This window comes from Malus sylvestris, chromosome 10 (assembly GCF_916048215.2).
Source record: "Malus sylvestris chromosome 10, drMalSylv7.2, whole genome shotgun sequence".
Lineage (NCBI taxonomy): Eukaryota > Viridiplantae > Streptophyta > Magnoliopsida > Rosales > Rosaceae > Malus > Malus sylvestris.
This window is the reverse complement of record NC_062269.1, coordinates 30646661-30670483: the sequence shown is the minus strand read 5'-3', so window position 1 is coordinate 30670483 and position 23823 is coordinate 30646661. Positions and strand designations below refer to the sequence as shown.

General features: G+C 35.7%; 2 protein-coding genes and 1 pseudogene across 9 annotated transcripts in view; all 3 read left to right on the top strand.

Annotated features, from left to right (window-relative positions):
* The window catches only part of LOC126584620 (myosin-11-like), a 57696-nt gene extending 45702 nt beyond the window's left edge, over window positions 1-11994 (top strand). The window contains exons 1-28 of one of the 7 annotated variants that reach the window (XM_050248950.1): window positions 834-1033; window positions 1150-1196; window positions 1648-1776; window positions 2537-2704; window positions 2818-2963; window positions 3047-3203; window positions 3401-3459; window positions 3735-3894; window positions 3975-4124; window positions 4225-4361; window positions 4449-4595; window positions 4703-4804; window positions 5146-5203; window positions 5286-5387; window positions 5780-5817; window positions 6599-6725; window positions 6818-6988; window positions 7164-7295; window positions 7369-7478; window positions 7613-7673; window positions 8100-8277; window positions 8542-8741; window positions 8929-8994; window positions 9496-9555; window positions 9808-10023; window positions 10149-10288; window positions 10683-10939; window positions 11488-11994. In XM_050248950.1, the coding sequence (XP_050104907.1) occupies window positions 1194-1196; window positions 1648-1776; window positions 2537-2704; window positions 2818-2963; window positions 3047-3203; window positions 3401-3459; window positions 3735-3894; window positions 3975-4124; window positions 4225-4361; window positions 4449-4595; window positions 4703-4804; window positions 5146-5203; window positions 5286-5387; window positions 5780-5817; window positions 6599-6725; window positions 6818-6988; window positions 7164-7295; window positions 7369-7478; window positions 7613-7673; window positions 8100-8277; window positions 8542-8741; window positions 8929-8994; window positions 9496-9555; window positions 9808-10023; window positions 10149-10288; window positions 10683-10939; window positions 11488-11531 (3318 nt within the window). In that variant the 5' untranslated portion in view covers window positions 834-1033; window positions 1150-1193 and the 3' untranslated portion in view covers window positions 11532-11994. Of the gene's footprint in view, window positions 1-832; window positions 1034-1149; window positions 1197-1647; window positions 1777-2536; window positions 2705-2817; window positions 2964-3046; window positions 3204-3400; window positions 3460-3734; window positions 3895-3974; window positions 4125-4224; window positions 4362-4448; window positions 4596-4702; window positions 4805-5145; window positions 5204-5285; window positions 5388-5779; window positions 5818-6598; window positions 6726-6817; window positions 6989-7163; window positions 7296-7368; window positions 7479-7612; window positions 7674-8099; window positions 8278-8541; window positions 8742-8928; window positions 8995-9495; window positions 9556-9807; window positions 10024-10148; window positions 10289-10672; window positions 10940-11487 lie in introns of those variants that run through there. The other 6 variants (XM_050248954.1, XM_050248951.1, XM_050248956.1 and 3 more) reach the window with 6 other exon arrangements.
* A 2554-nt stretch (window positions 11995-14548) lies between these two features.
* Window positions 14549-15038, top strand: LOC126587321 (40S ribosomal protein S17-3-like; annotated as a pseudogene).
* Window positions 15039-15618: 580 nt separating this feature from the next.
* Window positions 15619-17035, top strand: LOC126587316 (transcriptional regulator SUPERMAN-like). Of its 2 annotated transcripts, XM_050252351.1 has the most exons (3): window positions 15619-15732; window positions 15812-15871; window positions 16032-17035. In XM_050252351.1, the coding sequence occupies exon 3, from the start codon at window positions 16077-16079 to the stop codon at window positions 16692-16694; it is 618 nt and encodes a 205-aa protein (XP_050108308.1). In that variant the 5' UTR covers window positions 15619-15732; window positions 15812-15871; window positions 16032-16076; the 3' UTR covers window positions 16695-17035. The 2 variants fall into 2 exon arrangements, with proteins under 2 accessions (XP_050108308.1, XP_050108309.1); XM_050252352.1 differs by lacking the exon at window positions 15619-15732 and having other exon boundaries at window positions 15757-15871.
* Window positions 17036-23823: the final 6788 nt, after the last annotated feature.

The window sequence follows — 23823 nt, the reverse complement described above, 5'->3', positions numbered from 1 at the left end:
AAAGGCATCTCATGCTACTCAAACAATTTGCACACACAAAACATATCTCACTATTCTATGCCCCACACTGTTCTAAAAATCCTCGCATGGGCGCTAGGCGGTTGGTCACTGCTCCGATTAATGCATAGGCGTTTGGAAAATAAAAAATGCCTAAACTTGCTGAGGCGCCTGCTTAGACCGTCTAGGCACCTGTTTGACCCGCGTAGACCCGCCTAAGCACCCGCCTAGGTTGTGACTCACTTAGACATAAAATAGATAACTTTCATTTTGCATTTTATTTTTTTAATAAATTGTAAGAGACTTGTTGAATACTTAAATGAACACACATTATATGCTTGTTCCATATGTTTTCATTATGTTCCAATACTTCATGATATATATGTCATTCTATTTTGTAGTTTATGATGAAATTATATATATTTTAAGTATAAACAGATACTTATTTGCACGAAATATAATAAATTTATTTAAATCCGTCTAGGCGCTAGGCCCCACCTTGCCGTCCGACTAGCACATAGCGTCTTTTAGAATCTTGGCCCCACATAATTTAACCTCATGGCTCACTCACGGTATATCATAAAATGATTATCTGATAAACAAGGTACGCAATGTATAGTAGTGCAGTAAAACGATTACAATTCGATTATAAAAGACGTTTAACCAACTGAAAAGATTAACAGTCACGAGGCTTAATCTTTGCAAGCTAGAGAAGTGTAGTAAAAACACTGCCAGAAAAGGTTGCATCACATTATGATGATTTTGCAGTCGGCAAAAAAATATTCTTATTAGTCACCTGCGCCGTTGGACCCATTCTTTGGGCCCAATAAAATACCAACGAATTACTTTCGAAAAATATTTTAACAGTCGTCTCTTTCCTGTGAAGAAAGAGTGAGAGTAAGGCGCGAACGGAGTGAGAGAGAGCCACAAGAATGGCGAAATTGTGGGGCGTGCGAAGACTGCCAGTTCCACAAACCAAACGACACGAACAACGCAATCCCAAACCAACGAGGAACAAAAAGAAGAAAAGCAAAGAGTAAGCAACTTCTGCAAGTTTTTTCGTTTCCTTCCACTCTAAAAGTCTACCACTATTTTTATGAGAAATCGAAGTTAAAATCGCTGAAATCTTTATGGGTTTTGATTCTTGTGCAGAAGGGTATCTGCGTTTCTGGGTTTCTCGTTGAGAATCGATTGGAATGGTGTGTCAAATTTCGAAACTTTGCTTTATATTTCTGGTTTCTATTTGCGATCTTCCCATGAAAATGTAGTATGATGATGAATGCTGCTCCTTTAGTGTGTAGATTAAGGAAAACTATTTTGCTTTTTCCGAAAAGACATATTTTAAAATACTGTAAACTACTGTAGGTGGATTCAAACTTGCCAAGGGATATCGTTGTAATCTTTTTAGATTGAAAACACAGTGGATAAATTATGAGATCCCATAAGTTTCTTTTTTTCCGTGGTCGGTGATCTGATGAGCTTATTACCTACTGAACATGTAAACTGACTATTGTGGATTTTGGTATATATTGTCCAAACAAAAATGCGAAAAAGGAGATGTATTTTACTTGCATTCCAGATTTAACTGCTTACTGAAAGGGAAAAGAAAGCATTGAACTGATTAAGTGGTAAAACCTTTAACTGCTGCAGGCCAAGCCAGTGACCATTGTTGTTGGTTCTCATGTTTGGGTTGAAAAACCAGAATCAGTTTGGATTGACGGTGAAGTACTAAATATTAAGGGTGATGACGCTGAGATTCAAACTAGTGATGGGAATAAGGTAATGCAGTTGTTATTGTTTTCTTTCTGCCACAAGAGTTGTTATTATTTTAAGTCTGAATCTTTTGGTCTATTCATTTGTCTTTAAATCCAACATTTTTCTAATTTATTATTTGCTAGTTTCAGTTTTAAGGATTTTGGGTCTTTGATCTTCGTTGGTATTTATATGATTTTGTACATGTTGGGTTCATTAGGCAAAGAAGTAGCAGTTGGGACGTGATATTTCTTTATTTTTTGTGTTTTTGGCTAACCAAAGAGACGGTTAAGAACTGGATTTCAAGCACGATAAGATTTTCTCTCCATTTATAGACATTGGTATTTTAGTGCTTGTTAACCCAGCTTTGGGCAGCAGTTTTCTGCATCGTTCTAGCTTCTGCTTAGAAATACTAAGATGTTATTTAAGAAGAGATCGAATCTGCTGTTATCTTTTTTGTGTTGGATGGTTCTTTTTCTGCATGGTCTATATCATTGTGGTTTGCCCCTTCCCTCCATCATTTTTCCTTCTCCTCTTCTTCTGCAAGATTTATTATATTCTCCTGAAAGACTTCATAGGCATATAATTTTTATAATTTTGAGTTCTCGCAAGCAATTTATTCAGATCTGTTATCATTTTGGGACTTACTGAAAGTCTCTTCTTATTAGAAGCTTCTGTTCTATATTTCCATCTTAGTTTCCTTATGTAAAATGACTCCTTGAGTCATGTGCCAAAATGTCACTTCATATGCAGCTTTACTGAAACACCAATTTGTTTATTTGTTCAGTCGACCTACTTTCATTTTGTCCAGGTTGTTGCAAAGCTGTCAAAAATATACCCAAAAGATACAGAAACTCCTCCTGATGGAGTTGATGACATGACTAAGCTAGCATACTTGCATGAACCTGGAGTGCTTCACAATTTGGCAACTAGATATGAGATAAATGAAATTTATGTAAGATTTTTCTCATCTTCTGTTTTGAGTGAAATAATGTACACCCTGGTGAAGAAGTGATTAATCACTGCAGCTATGGGCATCTCTGTTATAATACTTTGACATCATGGCAGACTTACACTGGAAACATTCTCATCGCCATCAATCCATTCCAAAGTCTCTCACATCTGTATGATGCTCATATGATGGAACGGTATAATGGAGTGCCATTTGGAGAACTGAGCCCTCATGTTTTTGCAATAGCAGATGCTGCATACAGGTGAACTGTGTTTCTTTTGCATGCTGCTCTTTATCTTTAAATGATGATGCAGTTACTTAATTGAATTTCCTGAATGTGATCAGGGAAATGATTACTGAGGGAAAAGGCAACTCGATTCTGGTTAGTGGGGAAAGCGGAGCTGGTAAGACTGAAACAACTAAAATGCTTATGCGCTACCTTGCCTATTTGGGTGGTAATGCTGCAGCTGAAGGGCGGAGTGTTGAACAGAAAGTTTTAGAAGTAAGCTGTTTAGCTTGAACTGTATTTCGGCATCTAACTTTTTTAGCCAGTCTAGTGAGATCTGAACCCTTGCATAACCATTCATTCCCATCACTAAGAAAATGATATTCAGCGCCAACATTTTATTAATATTTTTTCTCAACTGGGTTGTACCATTCTAATTTGTTGTTGTTGTTGTTGTAACTGACATGGTACAGTCAAATCCAGTTCTTGAAGCATTTGGCAATGCTAAGACTGTTAGAAATAACAATTCCAGGTGAGAAATTGTTAAATGCTTTGAGATTTTGTGTTGTTTCTGCTGTTGTTAGGTTTGTAGGCTCAGCATGTCTCTGGATATACTTTCACGTCTTCTATTTCATGGGCATTCAGTGTTTATTAAAATCAGGAGTAGAAAGTAATACAGGTTTGCATGTGCACCTAAAAACCAGGGTTGCAGTTGTTTGTGATGAGATTCCTGGTGGAAAAAAAAAATACATTGAAACTTTTTGTAGTCCATACCTAACTTTTTTTCTCTTGAATATATTGGTGAAGCCGCTTTGGGAAATTTGTCGAGATTCAATTTGATAAACGTGGTAGAATATCAGGGGCAGCCATTAGAACATATCTCTTAGAGAGATCTCGTGTTTGCCAGATTTCGGATTCAGAGCGTAACTATCACTGTTTTTATCTCCTTTGTGCTGCTCCACCTCAGGTAGATAGCTCAATTTTCTACTTTAGTGCATATCTATGATATTTTCAAAAATTTCCTGTTAACAGATTTAATCTCATCAGGAAACAGAGAAATATAAGTTGGGAGAACCTAAATTATATCACTATCTGAATCAATCAAATTGCTATGAACTTGATGGAATAAGTGATCAACATGATTATCTTGCCACTCGGAGAGGCATGGATGTTGTTGGAATAAATGCAGTAGAACAGGTATTTTTTATTTTATTTTAGTTGAATCTGATAATTGTTTACTGCTAAGTTAAGTATCATTATACTGAAAATCTGGGAATAATTTTGTCTCATCTCTCAGGAGGCTATTTTCAGAGTTGTAGCTGCAATTCTTCACCTTGGTAATATAGATTTTGCCAATGGGGAAGATAATGACTCATCTGTTCTGAAAAATGATGAATCCCTTTTTCATCTTCAAATGACAGCAGAACTTCTCATGTGTGACTCAAGCTTTGCTATAGACATAATTCATACTTTTCTCTTTTAATCACAGTGCAGTTTTGATCTGTCTTATTCATATTTCAGGTGTAATCCTCGGGCATTGGAAGATGCACTGTGTAAGCGTGTAATGGTTACTCCAGAAGAAATTATTAAAAGAAGTCTTGATCCCCTTGGCGCAACAGTTAGCAGGGATGGATTGGCCAAAACTATATATTCTCGTTTGTTTGACTGGTAACATTCTATCTTCTGAATCATTTTCACTCAAATGCTTACCGTGGAAATGTAGCATCTAACAATATTGGTTTTATCGATTTATTTATTTTCCTTTGTATCTTCAGGTTGGTGGATAAGATCAATTTCTCAATTGGACAAGACCCTAGCTCAAAATGTCTGATTGGGGTTCTTGATATATATGGTTTTGAAAGCTTCAAAACTAACAGGTAACGATTGACTACAAAAAATGTGGAATGCATAGATATATTTGGGCTGGAATCTGCGTGATTAAGTTCTGTGCATGTAACAAATACAAAACGGACATTGTAATCTATACTAGACTATTAGTACACATAAGGAGACCTATCACTACCTACCATTGGGTGACTTGAACTTCTGACCTGCACTAAGGTACTTGGGAAATCATCTGTATTGCTGAATCCAAATTCACTCAGTTATAGATAATAATAAACGAGGATATGAAATTGAGCTAGAACTATGAAATTAAATTTAGCTAGAATCTCACTGAGTATTTTCAGTCCTAACTTATTATGTTTCATTAATGCAGTTTTGAGCAGTTCTGTATTAATTACACTAATGAAAAGCTGCAACAACATTTCAACAAGGTACGAGGTTAGTCATACTTGAAAACTTCAGTTTTAAGTAAATTTTTTTAATGTACCATCTAAGTGTTATGATTTGATTCAGCATGTATTCAAGACGGAACAAGAGGAATACACTAAAGAGGAAATAGATTGGAGCTACATAGAATTTGTTGATAATAAAGATGTCCTGGATCTCATTGAACAGGTCTTCTTTTTATTCTCTCTCTCTCTCTCTCTCTCTCTCTCTCTCTCTCTCTCTCTCTCTCTCTCTCCCTCTCTCTCTTAAAGTTGTATACGCCTTTATTCTAAAAACAGAGACTTGTCCCTTCCCATTGATGCATCATTCATGATATTAGAGTGTATAATTACAAACGGCCATGTCTATGGGGCTTCATGTTTGTTGTTGCAACCTTTATTTTGGACCCCAGAATTTCTTTTCATTCTGTGCTAATAATTGTTAAAATTCTGCATGTGTTTCTGAATGGTATATTCGGATTTATTTTAGTGTATTTCTGATTTGTTCGTCCAGCAGTTAAATTATGTAGTATACTGAATTAGCTGCCATACACTCATCACTAATTGATTTCGTTTCTGCAGAAGAAAGGTGGGATTATTGCTCTACTTGATGAAGCTTGGTATGAACATCTCTTATTCTTGACTGCAGTTACATGCACACACACACTTGCACATATACAAAGTGGTTCTTGCTCAGATACTTCATATTAGGTGAAGTTAAGATAGAAAATATCCACGTTCTTCACTGAAATTGCACACACATGTGGACAGAGATTCCTGCTCGGATACTTCATATTAGGTGAATAGTACATCTCCAGCTTTTTATCAAATCAAGACACTGTTCTTATTTTCATGCCCAAAAGAAAAGAAACTGCTTTTATATAGTATGGTTTGTTCTCTTATTGGAACTTTGTAAGATTTATTTTATTAGTTAGGATGTTCGAAGACCCTATGTACACATACGTGTGTGCACACTGGCATGTACACAGAGAGAGAGAGAGAGAGAGAGAGAGAGAGAGAGGTGTTAAATCACTTGGATGCAATTTATGACATTCATCTTTTTGAAGACCCTATGTAGTATGTACACATACGTGCATGGAGAGAGAGAGAGAGAGAGAGAGAGAGAGAGAGAGAGAGAGAGAGAGAGAGAGAGAGAGAGAGAGAGAGGTGTTAAATCACTTGGATGCAATTTATCACATTCATCTTTTCCGATCCCACCATTAGATTAGATGTTCTACCCTGCTTTTCATGCATGCCAAGTTTAAATCAATCAGATATTGGTTGCATCTAATCCTTTGACTCCATTGTTCTTTTAGCAAACATTATTGTAAAACTTAAGTTTTCAATAGTTCATTTAAATTTCTACTCACATTTTTCTTGGATAACATTGTCGCATTGCAGTATGTTTCCAAAATCAACTCATGAAACATTTTCAACGAAGCTGTATCAGACATTCAAAGATCACAAACGCTTCATGAAGCCAAAACTGACCCGCTCAGATTTCACCATTGTTCATTATGCAGGAGAAGTGAGCTTGGTTCCAGTGTTTTGCACTGAAATATATCTTCTGTAATGTGGTTTCCACTGAACTTTGTTAACTTTCTGCACTTCTTTTTTCAGGTACAATATCAGTCTGATCAATTCCTAGACAAAAATAAAGACTATATTGTTCCTGAACATCGAGATTTGTTGAGTGCTTCAACATGTTCTTTTGTAGCAGGCCTTTTCCCTCCACTTACAGAGGAGGCAACCAAATCTTCCAAGTTCTCATCCATCAGTTCTCGTTTTAAGGTATCTTCTATTGAGGCCATCTGCCTACAATTGTGGTCTCAGAAAGAACAAATATTGGTGTTTTGGATTGTACTTTAGAAAATACTGGAAAAGCAATTACTCATGTTTTTCCATGTGTCATGAGATGATTTAATTCATAAAGGTGAAACCTAATTTCTTGACCTTATTGATGCAGCTACAACTCCAACAATTGATGGAAATACTAAATTTTACAGAACCCCATTACATAAGATGTATAAAGCCAAATAGTGTCTTAAAGCCTGCTATATTCGAGAATGTTAATGTCTTGCAACAGCTACGTTCTGGTGTAAGTATAACGTGAATTGTGTGTATATGACTTATTATGAATTGGCGGCATTAAAACTTTGTCATCTACGTAGGGTGTTTTAGAGGCTGTGCGAATAAAATGTGCTGGATACCCTACTTACAGGAGTTTTTCTGAATTTTTAACTCGATTTCGTGTCCTGGCCCCGGAAGTTTTAAAAATGGAGTAAGTTTCAACTTTTATGCATCCATGTTTTTTTTTTTCACATTTTCATCTTTAATCTCATTGCTATCTTTTCTGGTTTTTCATTGGCGTTTTGGTTATGTTCCCATTTCTGAACTCAATGCCTATATGATCAGTTGTCCTGAAAATGAAGCCAGCGAAATGATTCTGGTGAAGATGGGGCTTAAAGATTATCAGGTAATAAGAGCATTAGTGCTTATCAATCTCTCTTACATTGACAATCACATGACAAGATTCACAACAGAAAATTATGGAACTCCAGATATACTTGGCTTTGCCTTGGTGGTTCAACAGAATTATCATATGCTAAGGAATCTCCGAACCTATGACGATTGTTGATTGGATTAGCTATGATGCCTAACCCAATTGAAATAACTGAAAACAGAGTGAAGAGGGAATAAGGAGGGGAGGAAAGAAAATAGGAGGACTAATAGAAATTCAAGACACAAAATTGTTCTGTAAATAATGAATTTTCCCCTAAAGAGTTTACCCATGGCTTATTTATAGAGGCAGTGTGAAATACCTTAAAATCAAAGATTACGTTTACTTGCAAGATATTTTTATATATTCAATTAAGCTTTATCCATTTATTTGTTTATTCAGATAGGGAAAACAAAGGTTTTCCTAAGAGCTGGTCAGATGGCTGAGCTAGATGCAAAGAGAATACTCTTACTCGGTGACTCAGCTAAGGTGATTCAAACCCGGGGCAGAACTCGTATTACTCGTAAGAAGTATGTTTCTACATTGGAGGCTTCTATTTGCGTACAATCATTTTGTAAAGGTGAGTGCATAAAAAGAAGAGGTAGCCATTTTCTTGAGGTGTTCCTTTTTTTTCTTTTTTAATGCAAAATCCTTAAAATTTTAAGTTTTACTGAATGTATTTTGATGGATTTGATCCTCCTTATTCATTTATGTAGATTTCCATTACCCTAGCAGTTAGTGCGCTTATCAGCTATATATACTAAATACCTTTGCAATTACCCGCATTTACTTGCTAGTTTTATATAATACAATATTTCACAAGTATTTCGTTGTTATGATTCAGGAGAACTGGCTCGCAAGTTATTGAAGCTCAAGAAGCGGGAGATTTCTGCAGTTAAAATTCAGAAGACTGCCCGTAAACGCCTGGCGAGAAAAGATTATCTCAGAATAAAGTTCTCTTCGACTATCTTACAGGCAGGCGTGCGGGCAATGGCTGCCCGTGATGAATTTAGATATAGGGTTAATGCGGCAATTATTATTCAGGTGATTATCCAGCTTCCTCCGTTGCAAACTTTCTATATACAATAAACATAGGTGCTTTTCACTTTTTCATAGAATTTGTCTTAATGCCTGGCTTGGAAGACTTTCTACATGCAATGTACCAAGTTTCTATATAAATTATACATAGTTTGAGAAAAGGCTCTCATCTTGGTCCTCCTTTGTCTTACAGACAGGTTTACGGGCAATGGTTGCTCGTGAAGATTTTAGATGTAAAGTTAATGCGGCAGTTATTCAGGTGACCTAGTTTCTTGTTTCTCTATATTACATATTTGGTTGCTTTTCACATTCCCAAAGGATTTGTGAAATATGTGGAGAAAATCTCAAAATTAAATTCTCCTCAATTGTCTAAAGAGAGGTTTACGGGCAATGGCTGCTCATAGTGATTTTAGATGTAGAGCCCAATCTAAGCCGAAAGTTATTTTTCAGAACTCAAAGAAATATCAATAATGCGGCACCAAATTTCTTTACTTCTAAGCTCTTACTAAGAAATCAATGCTTTGCATATGAATGATAAACATATTGCTAGGGTTACTGGGGCGCCAAATATCTTCACTTTTAAATCTTGTAATGGAACTCTCCTTTCTACATGATCAGAAGCATCACAAAAGATAATCTCTTCACTTGTATTATGAACTCAATGTTTTACAGATGACTATTGTACTTTCTCCGAGTTCAGAATCTTCATGCTAGGCAGTCCCTTTTAAATTCTTTTACTGAATTATGCTAATTTGTGCAGACTGACTTGGAAGCAAAAGGAGAAGAAACAACGAAGTTGGAGTCCTCTGTGCAAGCTAGTGTAAGCAAAGTTGAAATGTATTTGTTGCTTTAATATCAGGTTGCACTGATAGAAATTAAGAAATATCAAAGAATATCCTGATCAACTTGCTGAAATCAATACATGGCACTCACAATAATGTGGCACAAAGTTTCTTTACTTCTCAATTCTCGTAATGAAATCTATTTGTTACAGACGAGTATTGAGCATTATGTCAGGTAGTGCTTTTCAAGTTTTTTTACTTTTTACTAAACGTTTAGATAATTTTTGCAGACTGACTTGGAAAAAGAAAAGGTTAAAGAGGCAACAAATGCGGAGTCCCCCCTGCTTACTAATGTAAGCGGAGGTGTTGAAATAGATGTGTTGTCTAAATGTCAGGTTGCACAGGTAGAAACTGAAGACGCATGCTCTATGACCCAAGATCTTTCAAGTCCTGATCAAAATGCTGAAAGAGTTAAAACTCTTACTGCAGAGGTTGAAAGTCTGAAGGTAATGATATCGAACTAATAGATAAAGGGAATTAACATTAGGTTTATTTCAATTTTGTTGCCATCTTTTACTGGCTTAGGAATTACAGCATCTACAAATTGAGACTCCTGTCTTTTTTCACATAGGGCATGTTGCAAGCAGAAAAACAAAGAGCCAATGAGTGTGAAAGGAGGTTTGTGGAAGCTCGGGTATCAAGTGAGGAAGGACGTAAAAAATTAGAGGAAACTGAAAGAATAGTTCATCAACTTCAGGAATCTTTGAACAGGTAGTACAAATTATACTCTGTCTGTATTTCAGTTCTCATTCATTTTGTGTATGTGCTTGTCTAGTTTCTTCACTATAGAAAGGAATCAAATATAGTTTCTGTATGTTAGGACTTTCAAATCCTATTTGTTGAAGCGTATTATAGGTTTTTCTTTAAAAAATAATTCGATTCACAATCACTGTAATGAGATTCCCAATCTAAATTCCTTTAAATCATTAATTAAGATGCATTAAGCCGGAAAGTACCAGAGACGGAGCGTTTCAGTGATGGGAATTTTGCTTCTTACTTGTTTAGATTTGTGCATATATGACAACTTACGATCATTCTAATGATGTTTGTAAAGTTGCTCATAAATTCATTTGACTAATACTAAATATAATCTAGTGTGTGTCAGGATGATATATTGCATGTCAAACCAAGTTTCGGAGCTGAAAACAATCTTATCTACCGCGTCCAAGTCAAGTTCAACAACTTCAGGACCTTTTGTTAGACATGAAGGGTTTGATAGCATTTCCAGTAACTCTGAATGTTCATCCGCCGACTCAGATTTCACTTTTCCAGCTCCAGCTACAAGTTCAGCTTACCTTTCCTCTCTCGGCCCCAACTCTATCCAGCTTATAGTTCAGGACGTTTCAGGCATAGAAGTTTCAGGTTAGCTCAGTTTTATGCATTTTAATTTTCTGGTCATAGGTAATTTTAATCCAGAACCCCACCAATTTTCTAAGTGAGTTTGCATTTGATCCCACTTTGTAAGTGATTTCACGAAAGACAATGGTCCTATATGATAAAAGGGCGACCCTAGGCCAACAAGGCTCCCTCCTTTGCGAGGGTTTGGGGGGAATGTGTATCGTACGCATCCTTATCCTTGCTTTGCAAAGAGGCTGTTTCCACGACTCAAACCCTTGACCTTTTGGTCACAACGGTCTTGTATCATACATAACATTTAATGTTTCTCTGGTGATTTAATTTGCTAAAACTAAGCGCAATCTAGATCAGCTTGTTGCCGCCTTTTATTCAATTGAGAAAAGAATTATTAGAATCTTCTCAAATTTTCTATAAGATATCATGATTCAGCAGTCATTTCCTTGCACATCATTTTCTCACCTTGCAACTTGGATAAAATGGTTTATGTTTCTAACTTAGGAGTTGTGTTTCATTGCTTTATGTTTCCTTTTTTCCCTCGATGATGCATTTTGCAGGATCTGAAAGTGAGAAGGAGGGGGCTTTTGATGACTTCTTCTGACGGAGCTTGTTCTAATTATTTTTCTTCTTTCTTGCTTAGATTTGGGTCTCTCGTTAAACGTCAAACTTCTGGCACTGTAAATAGATCGCCAGACTTGAACATATACGTCCCATATGCTTCATACAGGATCATAGACCGACAAGTTTCTCTCAGGATTATATAGATCAATTAGTCAGGTAGCATGTAGCAAAGGATCAAGTGTAGTAAACTTTAGAGTAGTACGTAGTCGGAGCTCATTCACCAACTCCTTTGTGATTTCATTTCGCCCTGATAACTGGCCACGACGCTAACGTGTGCATAAGAATCCTCCTCGAGTTTTACTGTTAACATTTCACTGTAATTGATTGTATCAGATAGCTTCAATGTGTTAATTTATCTCAACTCAATAGATATGTTGTGGTACTTCTGTTTACAAACAACTGCTTATGTGGAAAACATTTGTGTTGATTCAGATCAAACCAAATTTCTCTTTTTCTCCTAATTTTTTTCAGTGTAACTGTAACACCGTCGTGTGGGCATAATCTTCCAAATTTCATGTTACAGTTGGATTCAATAATGTAGACCGAGAGTCTGTTTGATGGTTTTCATCAGTGTTCAACGGTGAACTATCTCGATAATAGCTATAAATTTTTCTGTATTTATGAGATTTTTCATATTTGGGACGAGTAAAATCCCAAATCCTTTCATGCATATGGGGGTGGCAACTTGTAATTTAAAGCGGTTTTGTGAACCATAGAATTAGCCTTAAATAAGGGCTTGTTTGGAAATTTAAAGTACTTTCAAAGCACTAAAAGTGAAGGACTACGTGCTGGTTTGGTACTAAAGTGATTTTATAAAAAGTGGGTATAAAAAAAAGCTGAGCTCAAAAAGGTGTTTGGTAAATACTTAAAAACAGTTTATTTTCACGGTTTTAGGTGAAAAAAAACTGAAAACATGAAGCAGCAAAAAAGAAGTGTTAGTCCAAAAGAATATGCATTTTTATTGAAACTTTCAATGTGCTTCTTGTTAACCTACAGAAATGTAGTGAGAGATAGAGAAGAGACTCGAGAGATTATAGAGAGAAGTAGAGAATGGAAAGCTTCAGGATATTGATTTTCTTAATCCCTACGTAAGTACACTCAACAGTATTTATACTTCTCACTACTTCTATCACCTTAACTAACTAACTGATACAAGTGGTAAAATCACAGCCACACAACCTATCTCTATCACTTCTAATAAAAGTGCTTAAAATTGAAAGTTCTTTTGAGTATAAGTGCTTTTTAAATAAGTAGTTCCAAACGAGTCATAAATCTACCCCTAAAACATAAATTTTGCCACTTAATCTCTTGAAATGAACTTGCATCTCACTTTGCCCCTACTGCTAAAATACATTAATAAACCCGTCAAAACTATTTATGTGGCACACATCTCAACAAACAAGAAGTTCTGTTTGTACAACGTAAACAATTGCAACGGATTTATTAACAGGCTTTGGATGTAGAAGCAAAGTGAGACGCACAAGTTTAGTCTCAGTGGGTTAAGTGACAAAATATGAATTTCAAGGAATTAAGTTAAACGAGTTGAGTTTTAGGGAGGTGTTTCCGTAAATAAGCCATATGTTTTAAACTACTTTAAATCTACATGGATAGAAATCGAATATGGGTGTAACAAGGGCATGTTGCCCTAATTAACTAGCCTAATCCACCATTAATGTATGGCTTTATAATATAATAAATATAATAAAAACCACATCAGAAGTAGGCATCACCTATGCTAGAGAGGTGATGTACAATGTGATACAGTCTCTAACATTTCTTGAAATTAAGGAGTCTTATACATTATCACCACATTTTCACCAGCTTAATCATGTTGTGGAAAATCAACAATAATAGGACACGAACTTAATTACATTGCCAACACACTTTATTTAATAGAGGTCGGGTGAACCCTCCCCCTCTCTCACTCTTTAAGTAAAAAGGAGGCACCTCTCTATAGTACAACCAAGGTATAAAATATTGATGATATCGGAAATATCGGTAGTCCAAAAACACGGAAATATCGATGGAAATATCGGGATATTATCGATATCGATAAAAATAATATGGAAATCACGGAAATTGTAAGAAAAACTTGGAAATTTTTATTGAAACTTTGCAGGATGTTTATTTAGTCAATTATCTATTAGTTTATCACAAAAAATTGGAAGGAAATGCATTGCATGATGGATTTAACTGATTTAAGTTGATTATATAGTGAGCTGGCAAACATTGTGAGCATAGAAAATATGTAGTAATTAATGAAAGAAGTTTAAACATTGTATGGTAAGATACATGAGTTACACAAACAACGGGAAATTAATGAGAAAGCCCTTCCCAAAACGTCAGCACCTGCTTTTTTGACCACACTAATCCAACGGCTCAATACCATTGATAGCCTTAAAAAGAAAAAGAATTGTTTGGTCTTAAAAAGAAAAAGAAAAGAAAATATTATATTATAAGAATATAATATAGTATTGTTTTAAAAGATAGATAGTTTAAGGGGTAAAAATAGAAGGACAATTTAATCTTTTGCTGGAAAAGACGTCGTGATCTAGTTGAGTAATCCAAATAGGAAGAGGATACAAGCCATATCTAGAAATGTCAGTCACAATTACTTCATTTATTTACCAAAAAACCAAAAAAAAATTGTTTTAAAACAGAACAAATAATATAATGTTATCTTAATCATTTATATAATATATTTATTGCACCAAAGCAATAACAATAGGAAGAAGGATTCACAAGATCTTGTTCTTGCATTTCTTTGTCCAACTTTGATAGTGGGTAATTATTTTTTGTTTTTTTTAATTATGTGGGTGGTAGACTTTCACACAAAACTAGGCCTTTTTTTTCCACTTTCCCGATTTCCCTGCTGCCTAATTTCTATCAATCATCTCAACTTCTCTGTTTAACCCTCTCTTCTTCTCTTCTGATCCCTCTTTCTAACCCTCCATGTCTACTCCGCACATCTTCCTCTATCACTTCCTCTAAGCCATCATGGTAATGCTCCATTTTCAAGCACAACACATCTCACGAACACACACACTCACCCACCGTTCGTCTCTTCCCAGCTCCGCCGCACAATTCCACCACCACCAAGGGTCGCGTCCGCACAAAGACAGTGAAGAAATCCTCTCGCCAAGTGATCGAGCGCTTCTACTCGCGCATGACCCTGGACTTCCACACCAACAAGAAGATCCTCGAGGAAGTCGCCATCATCCCCTCCAAGTGTCTCTGCAACAAGATTGCCGGATTCTCCACCCACCTCATGAAACAGATCCAGAAGGGCCCGGTTCGTGGCATTTCCCTGAAGCTGCAGGAGGAGGACCGCGAGCGCTGCATGGACTTTGTCCCCAAGGAGTCCGCCATCAAGATCGACGAGATCTCCGTCGACAAGGAGACCCTCGACATGCTCTCCGCTCTCGGTATGGCTAACATGCCTGGTTCAAGCGGGTCGACCCGGAAGCTCAGACTCAAATTTGCATAATATCGCGATATTATGACGATAATTAAGGGGATAAGTATAAAAATATTGTCATCTAAAAAAAACGATATTATCGGCGAAATATCGCCGATAATATCAATATTTTGTTCCTTGAGTACAACCATAATTACTGGGATTAATGCAAAATCCTATGGAGGTGTTCATCTTAAGGTATATATGCCATTATAATTAAATACCGCAAGTCCTGCACAATAATTATACGGAAAAGGATCCTCACCGAATCCTTTTTCTGAAGATCCTAGGGATTCTGAGACCGTGATCGTTCATCATACATCGTGCGGTCAGTTTTTGTTGGGTGTTATTCATATTTAATTTTAAATTTTAAATTGTAAAATAATTTCTAATCATACAATGTACGATGAACGTCACGATCACGGAATTTCTAGGATCTCCAGGAAAAGGATCTGGAGGATCCTTTCCCTAATTATACACCCTTCAAGTGCGTAGTGAGCATTTTATAAGTCATATGCTTTTACATGTTCCGATATTCCTCCTATTCCTCCTATTCCCACTGACCACAAAACCCTAGCTAGCTTTAGCTAGTTTCCCATGTCCTCATGTATTAAACTTCGTAATGCACATTTGCTAGACGCATCTCTCCTAGAATCAGCAAAAAGTTAAAATAATGTCTTTTTAAGTTTGTACACTTCCATTGCTGAGCAATATCCAGATATAGGTATCAGCATTTTGGCCTTTATTTGTAGTACTTCATATCAAATAGGATCTTCATTTTCTTCTTCTTCTTCTTATTTCAGTGTTAGCTCAGCCAGCTTTCCTCGACCTGAACTACTATAGTTCTCTGATCCAACAGCTTAGTGAGTCTCTCTCTCTCTCTCTCTCTCTCTCTCTCTCTCTCTCTCTCTCTCTCTCTCTCTCTCTCTCAAGTTGTGAAATTAAAAGATGGGGTTTTCATTTTACTCCGATTATAGCGTAATTAAATCCGTTTTTTATGTTTCATTTGATGAACTGAACCAGATGTGATATGGAGAGGCTCACTTGAGTACTTGTGGCAAGATACCGATGCTGAAGGGATCGAGATCGATGGATTGTATCAACTTCTTTGAAGGAGAAAATTTATGTGATAATTCATGGGCTACAAGAAACTTTGCATGTAGCTTTTGCAAGAGAGAGTTCAGGTCTGCTCAAGCACTTGGGGGTCATATGAATGTTCACAGAAGAGACAGAGCTAGGTTGAGACTCCTACCGCCAACCCGTTCTTCAGAAATATGTCCTCAAAACCCTAGCCCTAACCCTAGCTCTTATTTTTCTACATCATCATCCTCATCTCTTTCATCATGTCATTCCTTGTTTTCTCCTTCTCTGAAGACTCTGGTCTCTACACCTTCATCAGCTTCATCTATGGATGAAAATAAAAAACCGAGATATGACTACTGGCCGGAAAATCACTTTCCTGATCTGATTCTCAAGAAAGGCATGGGAGGTGGTGCTGATCATGAGGCTGGACAAATATTTAAGGGTTTTGCACAAAGAGATGATGAATACTTCAACAAGATTGATCCGGAGGAAGAAAATAAAATAATTAGGGTTGACTTGGAGTTGGACTTGGATTTGGACATAGGGTTGCTCAAAGATCACAAGGAGGAAGTGGATCTGGAGCTTCGACTTGGTCATCTTTAGCTGCAATATTCTTCACTACTTTTGGGGAACTTAGTTAAGTTACTTAAGATTTGAAATTTGCTTTGTTTCCTTTCTTCTCTCAGCAAACCTTTAGTTATAGTAGACTGAAATTATAGATGGTTTGAGAAGGTTGAATTTTAATAATAGATCTACTGGATGATTAAACTTACAGGTTTATGCAACTTTTTTTTTTCTGCTGTTTTTTTTTTCTTAATTTCTCAGTTAATTTGGTTAGTACTTAAGATAGTAATCTACTTCATGACATGCTCAATTTCTGTACTAATTCAGTCCTGCAAAATGTCTTTAGTCTAATGAATCTTGAAATATTCATTTTTTTTTCTTGTTCTAATATTTTATATGGTGGTAAGGTGGGGTTTACTAGCTGGTCCTTTTTGGAGTGAGCGTGCATATAGCTAGAGTTGAATGATCTGATATCTGCAGCTGTCTCATAATTGTATTGAATTGCTACACTGTTTGAGATATATCATGATATATCATTAATTGTTTCAAAAGAAACGGGATGGTTGTATAGTTGATGTTTTCTTGTGATTGTTCTCTAGGAAATGCAAACCTGCATCTTCTTTCTCTCTCTTTTTTTCTTCCTTTACTTTCTTGGAAATGGGAAAACTGGAAGCAAAGTTGTGTAGCATAGAAAGAGCACAAATTTAAAGGTTATAAGTTCCTGCAAGCTTATTTTAATCTTGTGGCTCTCTCCTTTGTGTGCAATGAGCACAAATTTGATCATAACTGCATATATACTGTTAGTATATATTATTATATAACTTCATGTATAATCATTACATATTGAAAATATTAGACATGTATGTACATTTGCTTTATGGGTTTTCTTAATTCGTTGGTTGTCACAGTATTCAATTATTCAACTATTGAGCAGTTTAATTAGCTAAGTTAGTTTCGATCAAAGAAAAAGCCTAGCAGATTTAAACCAAGCACAAGATTCAAATTAATTACTTACTATACTACGTAGTTGTGAGTAACCGTAACCATTAGAAATTAGTAAAAGAATATTGGTTAATAAACAAATCAGAGTAAGAATAGCAATTCTAATTTTACTTCACGAGAATGAAGATTTTTTAAAGGCTAATATTTAAGAAGTTGAAATTATAAGCACCAATATCATCACTTTCTCTAGCTTTAACCCTTTAACAAACCTGTGGTTTACAAAGGGGTAAACTGTATTTACAAACAAGTAGTGGATGTTACAATTTACAATCTGAATAAACTTACTCCTGATCATGGTCTAAAATATCCATAATATCCCGATATTTCTATCGAAATTTCCGTGTTTTTGGACTACCGATATTTTTTTGGACTACCAATATTTCTGATATCATCGATATTTTAGACCTTGCTAAGTCACTCATGTATCTTACCATGCAATGTATAAAGTGTAAAATATTGTTCTAATTCATTATATATAAATGATTATTGTGTGTTTAAACTTCTTTCATTAATTACTACATATTTTCTACACTCATAATGTTTGCCAGCTCGCCATATAATCAACTTAAATCAGTTATATCTATCATGCAATGCATTTCCTTCCAATTTTTTGTGATAAACTAATAGATAATTGACTAAATAAACATCATGCAAAGTTTTAATAAAAATTTCCAAGTTTTTCTTACAATTTCCATAGTTTTTATTCAATTTTTATCGATATCGATAATATCCCGATATTTCCATCGAAATATCCGTGTTTTTGGACTATCAATATTTCCGATATCATCGATATTTTATACCTTGCTCTTGATTAAATCAGAGCTGTAAGCCTGTACCTGCATTCTATTGGATTCAAAATGTTTTCATGAAAATATATGAGAAAAAAAAGAAAGAACAACATTTAAATATTACCATGGCTATAGCCTAAAGACAGGATATTGTCATGACTTGTCAGCTGGAGGGAACATTAACATGTAATTTCTGCATCATGATTTGATGACCTGCGTACGTACGTCAAATATCAGAGATACAAAATTGTATGTCAAATTAATGCAAATTAGAGCAAGACATAATTATGAATTGCTTAAATATTTTTGCATGTCACGTATGTGTTGCCTTGTCCAATGTCCAACTCCGGTGATGCAACAAAGTGGTGGTTTTGTGTTTTTGCTGTCTCTTTCTCTCTCTCTGCTGCTGCAGAGATTTGCATTTCCCGACTTCTGATGTTTTGCATGTTCCCAATAACTTCCCAGTCTCTCAGCTGCATGATGACCTTCCTTATTTAGAACTTCATAATTTGCCCACTGCAACCCAAAACTAGATAAATGACACCCCCCCCCCCCCCACACACACACACACACTCTCTCTCTCTCTCTCTCTCTCTCTCATCACTACACTAGTACTACTACTATTCAAGATATGTACTACTACTATTCAAGATGTCTCTTCAATAAATTAAAGGGTGTGTTATCCATATATATATATTTTTTATTTTTTACACATTTTTTTAATTTTTGGTGATTTGATCGGATAAACTGCAAAAGATCAAATGACATAAATTAACAAGGAGTATGTAACAAGTAAAAAAAGCATACCCCTAAATTAATAGATAATGTTTCAGAAAAGAAAAATGAACAGTTAAATGGGATATTTGTGAAAAGGAAATAATTAAAAGGTAGGGTGGTCATTGGGGGAGTTGGATGGAGTTTGAAGTTTGAAATGAGGTTAGAAGATTTAAGTGTTGTAGAGAAGAAAATGGCAAGAAAAATGGACATCTGGGTGAGTAGGACAGAACCTGCCAAAGTGCTTGTTTTTGTGAAAGATGAGGGCATGGGATAAAGTATAGGCTAGTCGGCGCACGTCACCATCCCCACCCCCTTAATTCTCTCGTTCTCACCTAAACTTAAATGATACATCCACATCCTCTCTCTATTCATTATATTTCTTAATTCTTTTTCTTTTTACCAAAAACAAAAATGAAATCCTGTTCATCAAATGTTTCCTTATATAAGATGAAAAAAAAAATAAGGTGTATCAAATATTGAATTCTTGATCAATTTGATCAAAGGACTAATGATAACAAAACTCAGTATATAAAATACATCGAAGCATATTATAAAATCTCGTAGGACTTATTCAGCAGGAGAGGAAATAAAGTTAAAGACCATATACTTCAATCTTTTTGGTTGTTTTGTGCCTTCACCCCAAAACACAACATGAGTTTTAAATAATTGTAAGCATTATATTGTTTGGCCGATTGTTTAAGAGTACGGTTAGATATTGGTCATTGAATCTTTAATCAAAGATAACAGCCAAAAAACACAATGTATAGAGTACATTAAAGCATATTAGAAAATCTCGTTGGTTAAGGACCACATTTCAACCTTTTGAGTTATTTTGTGCCTTCGCCCCAAAACACAGCATGAGTTAATATCAAAATAATAGTAAACATTATATTGTTTGGGAAATTGTTTTAGGCTACCATAAGATATTGGTTATTAAATATTTGATAAAAAAAATAATGGCCAAAGAACTCGGTGTATAAAATACACATAAGCATACTAATAAAAAAACTCGTTGAGTTGATCATTCAGCAAGAGATGGAATAGGGATGAGGATCATATTAGATAATAGTGAGCATTATATTGGGAGAAGAAATAGAACTAGACTGCAAAATTTATTGATGCTAATCTTGAAACATTTCAAAGAAGCTTGTAGCCAAAGGAAAAGAAGAAGGAAGATGATGATGAAGAGAAAAACAAGACTATTAGAGTTGTCCTTCTATTTGACTCTAATCATCTTTCTTTGGGTTCTTTATGTATAAGTCATTATTGGTGCCAAAATTCAGAAGGAATCTGGACTGGATTCAACACATACTTGCTTCGAGTAGTGTTGTTTTCGATCTTAGTGCCACAAGATGGCTTGAAAGAAATAGAGAATAGGCGTGCCACATTTGGAGGTTGCCAACGGACAATGTTTGTGTTTGAGTGTGTGAAAGTTACGCGTTAATATGATTTCTTTACCAAATGATTATGCACCGAGTGGGACGTTGTATCAGTTAAGCTCTTTTTTGTGCCTCGAGGGAATGAGGACTTAAAACTCAATGTAAATTCGAGTATGCGAACCTAAAAAGGAAATGAAAGTGAAAAAGAAACTAAAACAAGAAACAAAATGTAATCATTGCATGATAGGTTCAAGATTAAAAACATTCACAAAAATAAAATCTAGGTTGATGGGCCGAGCTACATACTTGAAATGTAACTTGACTGGAAATGTAAAGAAAGTAGTAAAACTCTAGCAAGATTCGGTGCTAGAGGAGTCAATCGAGATCACTGATGTTAGATTGGACTTAGTACAAAACGTGTGCCTTGGAGAGGAAATCAGGGTGGTTGGAATTGCGCATCAACCGAATCATACCACGAGGTGGCAGAGCTGTGTTAAAGTTTTAGATATCAAGGTCGTAGGTAGTGTTTGCTTCAAAGGAAGGCTTTGAGTCCCCCACTGTCAATTTCATTAAATAATTCGTTAAATATGATGACATGGCAGAAATGTGGCTCACTTGTTTGTAGATATGTTAACAAAAATTCCAAAGTAAAATTAAAACTTTTCTCCAAAACAAAGAACAGAAATTAAAATTAAAAAATCTAAAAGAATATCCACCATCAATCTCCCTCCCTTTCACATAAGCTGTTTTAATTTTTTCACGGACTTGAATAGTACGGGGCAAAGTTACGTGATACAATTTGAGTTTCAAATGGTAAGTGAATAGTTTAATTAAGCCCTTCGAAAGATATTCATTCCTCATTTGAAAGCTTTGACTGTTGTGAATGTTCCAAACTGCAAACGCCAACGGATCCATCAATTTCGGTCCAAACCACCAGCTTCAGCAGGAAACTTAATAAAATTCCAAAAACTTTGTTTATATTTTTTGATGCAATGGGTCTGAAAGCTGGTGGGTCAACTGTTGAATGGCAGGCCGTCTGCTGACTTTGGTTCTTAATTGTTTGGAAATATGGCTCTTTATTTTTATGCTAAATTTAAAGCAATAATTCGAGGAGCAGGAAAAAGTGTGATTCATACACTGTTATAAAAAGTTGAAAGAAAAATCAGAGGATGGAGTTGTTAAACTCTCAAATCCAACGAACTATGCAATAATAAAAATGGATCGAAGAAAAATGGTGATGAAAGATTTTTGCAGAGAGAATATTCATTGAGTAATTCTTCTCATTCATTCACACTCTTCACCCAAAACATGTGAGAGAGATAACACATTTAAGAGGAGAGAGAAACTCTCTATTACAAATTCAATCTCAACCATTCATGTAATCTACCCTATGAGATAGTTACAAGAGACAAAACCCATCATTAAAATAGGGATTTCATCTCAGTTGTCCAATTCGAATGTAATCCAATGGCTCATATTAAAGAAACAGAAATATATATTTAACTAGCACAAACACTTATATTCCAACACTCCCTTCTAAGTGTTGTGCTAAAATTACTCCAAGCTTCTTTCTCAAATATTCAAACCGATCTCTGGCCAATGCTTTGGTAAAGATATCTGCAACTTGCTTTTCAGTCTTGCAATACAATAAATCGATCTCCCCATTTTGTAATGCATCTCGAATGAAGTGAAATCTCCTGTTTATATGCCTTGTCTTATGATGATGCACAGGGTTCTTGGTTATAGCTATAGCTGATGTATTATCACATAAGATTGTTGTTGGCTTAACTTGTTCTTCACCGAAGTCTGAGAGAACAAATCTTAACCAAATTGCTTGTGCAGTGGCCTCTTCTGCACTAACATACTCAGCTTCTGCAATGGATAGTGCTACACTACTTTGCTTGACTGATGCCCACAAAAATACACCTGAGCCAAGATTAAATGCATATCCGGATGTACTTTTCATGTCATCCTCACTCCCTGACCAATCACTATCACAGAAGCCAATAAGCATTGCTTCTTTTCCCTTCTCATATGCTATACCATAGTCAAGTGTGCCTTGAATGTACCTAAGTACTCTCTTGGCAGTTCCCATGTGTTTTCTGGTAGGACCATGCATAAATCTTGCTAACAAACTTGCTACAAACATGATGTCCGGCCTTGTTGCAGTCAAATATAGCAGACTTCCAACTATCTACCTATATAGATTCTCATCAGCTTGTTCACTACCATCCATCTTAGATAGCTTCTCATTCACTGCAAGAGGAGTAGCAACTGATTTACAATCTTTGAAGCCAAACTTATCCAACAATGTCTGTGCATACTTCTTCTGGTGCAAGAAGATATAAGAATCAGTTTGTATCACACCTAAACCCAAGAAATGATGCAACAATCCAAGATCAGTCATTTCATATTGCCTCATCATTGCAGTTTTGAACTCCATCATCAATTCTTGTGAACTCCCAGTGTAAATGATATCATCCACATATAGTGAAACAATGAGTATTCCACTTTTGGTAATCTTCACATATAAAGTTGCTTCACTAGGACTCCTTTGAAAACCAACCTTAGTGAAGTAAGAGTTGATTTCTTCATACCAAGCTCTTGGAGCTTGCTTAAGACCATATATGGCCTTCTTGAGTCTGTAAACTTCATCCTCCTTGTTTTTAATCACAAACCCAGGAGGTTGATCAACATATACCTCTTCATGCAATACCCCATTTAGAAATGCTGACTTCACATCTAATTGAAATAATCTCCACCCTTTCTGAGCAGCCAAAGCAACCAATGTTCTTATTGTGTCAAGTCTAGCAACTGGTGCAAATGTTTCATTAAAGTATATTCCAGTATTTTGGGAGTAACCTTTTACAACCAGTCTCGCTTTGTTTTTCTGCACAGAGCCATCGAGATTCAACTTGGTTTTGTAGACCCATTTGACTCCAATCACTGGCTTATCAGATGCTCTACTAACAAACTCCCAGGTATTATTCTTCTCTATCATTGCAATTTCATTTTCCATTGCTCTCTGACATGATTCATCCTTGGCAGCTTCTTCAAATGTCTCAGGTTCTATGATACACAGATTGCACCTTTTATATACTTCTGTAATGCTCTTATATTTGAGTGGTGTGTGATCATAATCCTATGGAACTGTGCTTTCACTATGTCTTGCAACACTACCTCCAACATGTATTTCTTCAACATTTTCTGGTATCACACTAT